This window comes from Otolemur garnettii, unplaced genomic scaffold, assembly GCF_000181295.1.
Source record: "Otolemur garnettii isolate 467f Iridium unplaced genomic scaffold, OtoGar3 scaffold00152, whole genome shotgun sequence".
Lineage (NCBI taxonomy): Eukaryota > Metazoa > Chordata > Mammalia > Primates > Galagidae > Otolemur > Otolemur garnettii.
Window position 1 is genome coordinate 550,324 of NW_003852547.1, and position 9,878 is coordinate 560,201.

Below are 9,878 nucleotides of genomic sequence, written 5' to 3' on the forward strand. Positions count from 1 at the left end.
AGCGCGGACACGGTCCCCTCTCCCTTCCTAGAGTTTGTGGCTGTGCAACGCACAGCCGCGGCACGGAGCTTTCTGGGAGCTGTAGTTTCCCAGCCAAACGACTCCTGCTGCCCTCTGACGGCAGCTATGAGTAGAAAAGTAAAAATCAGGGTCAAGCCCCATGGTCTGGAGAATCCGACACCGGATCGAGAAAGTCCACAGGAGGCGAAACTGGGCGGGACAGCGGCGGTTACTTAACTGCCAAAACCCCTGGGTCATGCGCAGATGGGAGCTGTGTGAACAACCGCCGTGAAGGGATTGAGGTCCGTGGGCGTTTGAGGGTGACAGTATGAAGAAATCTATTTATGTTTGTAGGGGGTGAAAATGTTCGTACGAGGGTGCTACGAAGTGTCTAAGAGAGCCCTGTGGATGGCTGGGGGCAGTCCGTGGAGAGGTGAAGAGGTTTTTGATGGTCTATAGGCACCCGAGAGCAATTATTGGGGACCAGTGAAGAAGTCTGAGGGGATTTAAGATATCTGTAAAAAGGTCTGTAGGAGACTGTGAGAAATTACTGAGCGAACTGAAGGTGTGAGGGATGGTTGAGAAGCATCAGAAAGGAGCTTTGCAGGGCTCTTGAGGTGCTGGGGCTACAGGTGCAAAGGGAAGGTCTCTGATGGATTGCATGAAGATTGTGAAGTGTCCTGGGAGATCTATAAAGGGCTTTCAACTTGGAAGCAAGGATCTCAGAGGATATGGTCAGGACCAAAGATGTCTTTTTTCAAGAACACGTCAAGCCTGCAAAAGGACTTAAGTGAGCGATTAAAGATTGGGGAAGCTGCTGGAGTTTTTTAAGCCAGATGCCACCTGTGACGTCCCACACAACCAGAATCTGGGGCAACAGGTCTGGTAGGACTGTAGTCGGACAGCAGTTTTGGAACTGAGCATTCATGAACCCATGTGAGATGTGGTTTACAGTTGCTTTAAAGGCACTGCGGTCAGGGGCTAAGAACTCTAGTCAGGGTCCTTTCCCTCCTCCCCACAGTGATGACATCCCCTTCTCCATCACCCCACTACTATGCTGCATCTATGTTGCCAGGAAACATGCCTCATCCCAACTTCCAGAAATAGCCCAGTGGCCCCCACCCTAGGGAATGACTTACATCACCCAGGAGAGGGAGCAGTTGCCTGCAGGCTGCCACAGGAGCCTCGGTTTCCTGCCATTCCCCCAGCCCTGGATCCTCTCTTCACTGCCAACCAACATCATCTGGGACCACCCACTCTGGGCTGGCATGAGATGAGGTTTAATAGAGAGTAGGTAGCAGTTGCCAGTCCCCAAAGGTTCCTTCCCCCTCAGGGTTGCACAGGGTGGAATTTCGTGGTGAAGCCAGTCCAATAGGCCCTGAGCCCTGAATTCCCACTCCTTTTCTCAGCAGCTGTATAGCCTTAGGGGGAAATCCTTCCCCTTTCTGGGCCGAAGGCACCTCACCTGCACTCATGAGATTGGGTTTGTCTCTAAGGGTACTTCCAGCCTAGACTCCCCCTTCTGGTTCTTTCATCCTTGATTTGAGCTCTTCAGTCTCAGCTTCTAGCTTTTAATGAGCTCATTTCTGATCCAATCTGGGAGTCTGATCTGGCTTCTACCATCTTGGCTTTAGGGAAGAAAATTCAGGAATTGTTGAAAAAACTGGGCTTTGGCAACATACCTCATTTAAAGTCGTGACTCAGCTTTAGGGCCTCAACTGAGCTGGTTACCCCTACCTTGTTTGGAGTTCAAAGAGCTACAGTATTACAGCTCCTAACTTAGCACACAGTTGATCAGTCAATACCAACTATGATTAGTGAGCCAGTTCCTTCTCAACTTGTTGGCTAGGGGTAGTCCCACAGTTGGACCAAAAGATCACTAAATTACCTTCCAAGGTCTACGTTTCAGGAAACACTGCAGGTCTGGTTTCCAAAGGTCTCCCAGCCTAACTCAGCACACTAAGAGGGATGTGGGCAGGAAGTTAAAGGCAAAAAGGAGCTCCTGAAATCCAGGTAGGAATTCACAGAGCTACAAGAGGGAAAGCATTTCAGGCAATCAGATGAGAGAGGGCAAAAGGGTGACAAGGAAGAGGCTAAAGAGCTTCCAAGGACAAGCAGGTCCCCATGGAATAGGGGAGCAGTCAGTTACAGGGCCAGAGTATGCCTGAGACCTTAATCATCAAACTCTAGGGTTTATGTACCCCTGAGGTCAGGAGATAGTTTCCCATTCAGATGAGGTTAGGCCCTCTGGTCACAGATCCACTGGGAGGAGGGTGAGTCTGGCCCCCAACGTTCAAATCAAGCAAAAGCTATGGCCCTGTAGTGGCTGCACCCAACACCTAGGACAGATCACTGCATCCAAAGGTCCAAAGTTTTATTGTTTTGAATACATTCTCCAGCAGCCCCCCTATTTCCCTCCCCACACCCTCAGTCCCCAATACAGAATAAGGCTTGACCACAGCCCCCTACCACACCCCAGGGGCCCCAGCTGGGAGGCAGATGGGGCTTCCAGTTTGGTTTCAGGGCACCCCCTTCCCATCTCCCCACCCACCTGCCCATGGGCCAGTCCTAGGAGCAGCTGGGGGTGAAGGGGCTGGACCAGTGCTTGGGTGGGGAGTGGGATAGCAGGCACTTGTAAAGATTTGTGGCCCATGGGCGGCACCCCTCACTCTTCTCTGCCCCCCACCCCTCCCAACATGGAATTTTTGGTTCATCATAAAACTGTCCCTCCCTCCCCTGCTGTAACCTTGTGGGGTATGAGAAACCCAGGCACTCATGGCCCCTGGAGGGGCAGGGAAGGCAGGGCTGGGACTAAGGATGGCTGGGAAGCATGGGGGAGAGGTACAAGAGGCAGAGAACAGGGAGGGAGACAAGGCTTTACTTCCTAAGTGATTGTAATAAAAAAGTTCCTGGGTGTTAAGGCCATAGCCTCAGTTCAAATATAAATTCCTCAGATTGGAGGTGACCCCCTTAACTCCCCCCTCCCTCTCCCCATCACCACTTTGTCCAGAGCTCAGAAACCCACAGTCAGGGGGCAGCCCCCAGCCCTGGGCACCCACCCACCCCCCACCACTTAAAAAAAGAAAAAAGAAATTAAAGTTTTATACAAAATGTGGGGAAGGGAAAGGGAGGAGGCAGGGAAGAGACTAGAGAGCTGCCCTCACCTCCAGGGAAATGTGGGGTTAAGGCAGCAAAAAAATCAAGGGAAGTTGGGGGGGGGGACACAGGTCCCCTACCCACAGCCCTCAGGAATCTCGATGTTCCAGAGACAGCTGGGCTGTGGCGTGCTGGAGGTCAGAGCTCACCCGCCTCGGGGTAAGGGGCCCCCCAGCCTCCCTGGGCCCCTCCCCACGCACCTTCTTGTCCTCACCCTCATCCTCAAACCCCCCAGCAGAGCCTCCACCACCCTCCAGACGACAGTCTTCACTCCAGCGTCGCTTAAAGCGCAACTTGAGGGGCATGCACTGGGCTGCCCCAGCTGCCTCGCCGGGCTCAGGCTTGGGAGGTGCAGGAGGGGCCCGGGGTGTCTTGAACACCTCCCCGTCTTCCTCCTCCTCATCACTGATGTCAGTCACCTCCACCTCCTCCGACTCGCCTTCAGAGATAGGCTCCACCTTGATCTGTGGTGGTGGTGGCGGCGGCGGGGCCAGTACCCCTGCCCCCTCGACTAGCCCACCTGAACCACCGCTTTTGTCAGCGCCTGCTGCAGCTTTCTCCCCAGCTGCCCGCTGCCGGCGTCCTAGTGGGGGCGGCTGCAGCTTAAACTTGAATGGGGAGGAAGAGGAAGAAGAGGAGGATGAAGCCGAGGAAGGGACCGGTGGGGTCTCAGGTGCCATGGGTGGCAGTGGGCACTTGTCAGGGCGCTGAGGCTGGGGCACCACAAGCCCAGGGTAGTGCAGGAAGGCGCGGGGGCTGAGGTGGTAGTTGTAGACGCTTTGGGTATGGGCCTGCAGGTACCGTTTCATGTCCTCAGGGCTAAAGGAGAAGTGGGAGCCTCCCCCTGAGCCACTGGGGCCCCCACCACCACTGGGGTACATGGGGCTCAGCGTAGGTGAGGGTGTGTAGGCCAGGTGGGTGGGTGTCATGGGCAGAGCCGGTGAAAGTTGAGGGGGTAGCAGGGAGCCAGGCCCAGCCAGAGGTGATACAGGGAAGGGGCTAAGGGGTTCAGGGCCACCCCGGGATCGGGGGTAGACACGGAAGACTCCGGGGTCATGGGGCAGGCGGGTCAGCGGGGGGCCTCGGAAAGCACCCAGCTCCGGAGGGCCAGGTGGTCGGGCTCTGGGGTCTTCTCCCAGGGGCTCCTCCAGCTCTGAGGTGCCATCACTACAGTCACTGACCGAGCCTCGGCCCAGGCGGCGGGCCACCACAGCCGAGAAGAGAGAAGATGAGGATGAAGAGCAGGCTGGTGGTGAGCGGGGGTCCTCGGTGGGGGACAGCACCTCAGACGGCGTTGAGGGAGGGAAGCGGAAGTGACTGCCACCTGATGGCACTGGTGGGGCACTCTGGGGCACCGCACCCCCTGGCAGGAGAGGGGATACATAGTATCAAGGTCCTTGGCCTAGCCAGGACATACAAATAGACCCTCCTCCCTCAGAGGACATGGTCGCTATATCCCTCGCACTCACCAGCCAACCCCACATCAATGAAAGGATAATTAACCAGCACCAGTTTGTTGAAGTTGAACTTGTAGGTGAACCGTTTCCCCTTGGTCTTGTGTAGAATGCGTTTGTTGTAGTAGTATCTGTGGGTAAGAAATACCATTGAGATGGTCAGGTACAGGGGACTCACATCTGGACTCCATAGCTGGATATACACCTAGATGTAGCTTACAAAGGGCAACTGAGAAACATGGGCTACAAGGCAAGTGCCTACAAGGTGGGACCATCTCTCCCCTCAAGTCTGGGGGCAGACTAGGGGCTCCACCAGTCACTATATTCTCTCCTCAGGACACCTCTGTGTCACCAAGGGGCTCAGAGAAGAGCTAGAACTAACCCAAGGTCACACAACTAGGATGTAGCAGAACCAGAAGCCAAACCCAAAGCTCTTCCCATGGGTTAGGGGCTTCCCAACAGGTGAGGGCTGTATCATGTCTGCTCAGGGGCCCCAGCCCTTCTCACCGCAGGGCCCGGCTCAGCTTGTCATAATTCATCTGGGGCTTGCACTTGCGGACACCCCAGAGCCGGGCCACCTCGTCAGGGTCCTTGATGACGAATTCCCCGTAGTCCCCCTGCCAGGCGATGACACCCTGGTACTCCTCCTTCCGCAGCAGCTCCAGGATAAAGTGCCACAGCTGGATCTGCCTCGAGCCAGGGGACGACTCCGGCTTATAGGCCCAGTCTGGGAAGGCAAACCCTGGGGGCAGGAGGCAGGGAGTGGCCCCAAGTCAGGATGCCAAGTCTGGGGCTCTGGGTCCCATCCCAGGGTCTACCTTCTGCTCCGCCCTCAATGTAGAGAAATCCATCTCCCCTCAGCCAAGTCTAAACCTGGGTTAGAAGACAGTGTGTGTCTGTCTGTCTGTGTGAGGGGGCTAGACAGAAGCTGGGGGGAGGGGAAGCTGGAGCCTGCTCCGGCGACACCGGGAGAAACAGGAAACCGTCGGCGGCGGGTCCCGGGGCCAGTGCCAGGGGGCCAGGCACCAAGCCAGGCTGGCGGGCAGGGCTGCCAGTGGGGGAGGGGCAGGAAGGGGCACACGTGGCCAGCTGAGTTGGGGTACAGCCCCCTAACCCAACCTTACTACCTGCCATTCAAAGCACATTGCACCCTCCCCCATCTCCTCCTTAGGAACATACACTGTCCTTCCCCTAAGACCTGACAGAGCCCCTACTCCCACCCTAGGACCTGAGAATTTTTTTTTTCTTAAAAGGACCAGGGGTGGGGTGGCTGGTTGATGATGAGGTCAGCGCTTGCACACACAGAGCCTTCTGTCTTCCCTGGAGAGTGAAACCCAGACTGTCTGAGAGGGCCCCCCCCACAAGCCCTGGACCCTCTGAGTTGCACTGCCCTCCCCAGATGCAGGCATCCAGGCCCAACCTGGCTGGAGGGCCCCAGCCCAGGCCTGGAGACCAAGAAGGCACCGCTGGAGCTGTCACCCTCTTCCCACTTCTGTCTTATCCTCTATCCTGCCCACCTGCCTGCCCGCCCCCAGCATTAACCTTGGGTAGAGGTTGGTGGTGGGCTGGCTGGTCCCTAGAGGGGGTGGGCAGCCTGGATGGGGGGTTGGGGGGGGCTGTGGTTGTTGTCATTTCCCAAACCCCCGGGTAATCAGGGGCCATCAATAATTCAGCACTAGGCAGCCGGTAATGGAGGGGTGGGAGGAGGGAAAGGGGAGGAAAGGAAGGAGGGGGGAAGCAGGGCAGGGGCCCTGGTGCCACTAGAGAGAGAAGGCCAAGGTAGATTGCTAAAGATGGGCGGGGTCCCAAGTCTCAGTCAGGCTTCAGGGGTCAGTCTCCTTTCCTTGGTCCCTGCTCAAGGCAACCAGGCCTCTAGGCAACACTGAGCCTCCCTCAAAGACTCCACCCCAGTCTGGAATCCAACAGGGGATCTTTCCCTTGGGATCAGGGGATCAATCGTTTCTGCTCTCACAGGAACCATCGCCTCCAAATCTGGAGCTCACTGTCCCTCACAGGGACCCAGGCCCCTGACCCTTGGCCCTAGGTAGACTGGGATGGCCAGTACCCCATTCCCTAACCAGTCCCTGCCCTATTCAGAAATCTCAGCCTCAAACCAGCCCCTCAGGGCTCTGGGTATATAACCCATCTCTAGCTGTTTTCAAACAAGAGTCCTATACCAGCAGCCCGTATTCCAACTGGAAGTGACAACCCCTGATGATCCCAGGGATCCATAGCTCACAGCCCTTGGATACCCCATTATCCTCATCCTGCTAGAGAATCCAGATCCCAGGGTCTGCCTCAGGACCCACAGGCCTTTGGAACACAGGTGACCAAACCACCAGGTGTCCGTACCAGCACACCCCTTCCAAAAAGCTCCGGGTCCCCCTCCGGGCCATGCTACTTCCACCACAGCCCCAATCTGGCTCCAGATACAAGAGGGGGACTCAAGCCCCCCAAGACATCAATATTGGGGTAGGGGGTGTACTGACTTCCACCCTCCCCCCAAAATTAAAGCCACCCTTCCCAGCCCACCCGCCCCAGCCTCCGTGTCCCGGTAACCAGGCAACGTGTGTGCAGCGACAGTCCTGGGAGCGGGGGAGCAGGAGGCTAAAAATAAACTTTGCAGAAGAGAGGGAGTGAGAGAGACTACATGCAACACAAAGGGAACTCGGAAAGGAGGTGGGGGGGCTCTGGAAAGGCCTCAAGCCGCATTCTGGGAGCTGTCCCAGGCCCCCTTGTTAAATAAACCCCTTTCCTGAGTGACTTCCCCCCTCAGGGCCTGGACCCTGCTCCCACTCCTGGCAGAGACCCTTCCCCACTCAGACCCACCCCAATGCCAGCTTTCCTCATAGGACACAGCATACATGAGGGCCTGTTCCTGGCTTTGGGGGGAGGCCGAAGCGGGGGTGACGTCAGGGTATCTCAATGGAGCTCTGTTCCCCAGGCCTTGGAGCCAGGAGCCAGGCACGGGCAAGGGGAGCATGTGTAAGTGTGTTGTGTATGCATCCACGTGCTTAAAACAGGGAAACACCAGACCTGCAGCAAGAAAGCCTGGGGGTACAGAACCTCTGGAGCATGGGAGTCCAGTGAGGCAGGGTGAGAGGAGCCACGCTTAGAAAACTAAATTGCAAGACAGAGTATAAAAGTGGTAGCTGACTGACAGGAGGAATGGGATAGCAGGGTCCCAGAGGCACACCTGTGTTCCACAGAGGCAGGGTAAGGATTCTCCCAGACAAACTGCCTGGGGGCACAGAACTCCTGGGCACCCCCCTCAACTTCACGTGACTGCCCAAACTTTTTTTAAAAGATACTATGGTGGTCAGAAGGGAGGAGTGGTAATAGAGGAAGAACACGCTGGCCTCCTGGGGGGCCCCACCACCTCCCCCACTCCAGGCAGCCCTCTATGGCGCCAGAGCCGGGAAGAAAACAGGAAGTGGGAAACAGCCATGGCAGAGGAGAGAGGGGCAGGGATGGAAGATCGGATGGAGGGGTGCAGTAGCGGCAGGCCGAGAGGCAGACTGAAAGATGGATAGATCAGAAGGCCATCCCAAGGCCTCAGCCCCTCCCCCCTCCCCTAGCCAGAGAACCCACACACTGCTCGACCCCCAGACAGGGCTGGGGAAGCGGCTCAGCCGGTCCCATCAGGCCAAGGCCCTTAGGAAGGAGAGAAACGAGGCGGGGTTGTCTGGGAGCCTAGGCCCCCTCCTCGGGCTGAGGGGGGTCTCTTGCTGGCCCCAGGGCCCAGCATGCCGAGAGCTATCGAAAGCCGGGGAGTATGTGGGGCGCACGTGACTGACCCTATAGCGCTCCGCACCCATACACCACTCCCAGCCCCCCTCTCCGCCCCAATACCCGGCCGCTGGATCCCTGCTCAGAGCCCTTTAAGAGCCGCCCCCACCGGCCGAGTAGAAGAGTGGGGTGGGGTGGGTGGGCCGGTCGAGGCACACACCCGCACTCAGGAGCCCCAGCAGCGGCAGCCGCCGGGGAAAGGAAACAAGTTTGAACAGCGGCGCCCGGCCCCCTTCCCCCTCCCCCGTCCCCGCCCCGGGCCGGATTCCGACGGGGTAGACGGGCAGGGGGCGGCCAGGACCCCTCCCCCTGCACGCCTAGGCGCAAAGTCCAGCCCGCGTGAGCCCGGGGGCGGCGGGGGAGGGGAAGGGGGAAAGTCCGAGTGGGAGGGGGGTTAATCCCGCTGCCCCCCGCCCGCAGACTGAGGGGGGAGGGGAACCTTGGCCCCTTAAGGAGGAGCAAGTTGGCGGGGAAGAGGCGGAGGGAAAGACCGCCCGCTGAAAGAGAAGAGCTGAAGCAGGGAGGGGGTGCGAGGGGGGAGTCTCTGCGTTCCCCTTACCTTCCCCACCTCTCCAACCCCGGGCCCCGAGCGGCGCAGAAGGAGGGTACCCAGGTCTCCCTAGAGCCACCTTAAAGCCGCGCGTTCTAAGGTCGGAAACAAAAAGTTCCTTTTTCGAACGTTCGGGCTGCGCTTTGGAACTTTGCGACTCGGAGAAGGCGGGGGAGCGCGGAGCCGGCGGAGCCGGGCGGGGGAGGGGCGGCGCAGTCCGGACCCCGAGTCCAGGGCTCCCCACTCACGCTCTCCTTCTAGAGGACATCCCGTATCCCTCGCTAACCTGGTGCGGGACACGCGCCGCTGTGAAGGTCACGGGCCGGATCGCGCAGCGCGGAACCAGGGATAGCGGCCCCGTGGACAGTCTCCCCCCCCGCCCTGCACACGTCCCGGCCCCCAGAGTGCAACGTGACAGAGCGGCGGGTAAAGACCTCGCTACCCCTGCGATCCCAGGGGTGGGGAAGAGCCTAGCTTGGGGGGTCCCGGTAGGGAGTGAGGACCAGGTTCCGCAGCAGCCACACCACTCCTCCCGGAGCCAGGAATCGGGGGTTCCAGGCAGTAACCCCCGCTCGCGCCGTAAGAAGCAACAGGTCTCGAGTGCTTGGGGGTCCCCCAGAACTGGGGATCACCCAGGCTCCCCTGAACCCCTTTAGCCCCCCAAAGTTTCTCCGCCCGGTATCCCGGGGCAACAAGTCTTCCCCCACACGTGCTGCCCCCGCCCCCACCTGTGTCCGCCGGGGTCTTCATGCTGGGGGGCCCAGGGCGAGGCGCCCCGACTCCGGGCCGTGGCTCCCGGCGCCCGCGCTGCCCCGTCCCGTCCCGCGCCCGTCGGGCCGCCCTCGCCGCCTCACCCGGCCTCGCCTCTCAGAGCCTCTCCCCTCCCCGCCGCCGCCTCCCGGGTTAATATCGCACTCCGGGGCCGGGAC

The 9,878-nt window shown here is 58.9% G+C and overlaps 1 protein-coding gene across 2 annotated transcripts; it reads right to left on the reverse strand.

Moving 5' to 3' along the window:
* Positions 1-2,357: 2,357 nt before the first annotated feature.
* ERF (ETS2 repressor factor) lies at positions 2,358-9,878 on the reverse strand. 2 transcript variants are annotated; one of them, XM_003799472.2, is made up of 4 exons: positions 9,678-9,878; positions 5,118-5,352; positions 4,626-4,741; positions 2,358-4,519 (listed from the first exon to the last, which is right to left on the reverse strand). In XM_003799472.2, exons 1-4 carry the CDS (start codon positions 9,697-9,699, stop codon positions 3,246-3,248), a joined length of 1,647 nt encoding a protein of 548 aa, XP_003799520.1. In that variant the 5' UTR covers positions 9,700-9,878; the 3' UTR covers positions 2,358-3,245. The 2 variants fall into 2 exon arrangements, with proteins under 2 accessions (XP_003799520.1, XP_023374789.1); XM_023519021.1 differs by lacking the exon at positions 9,678-9,878 and adding an exon at positions 8,959-9,174.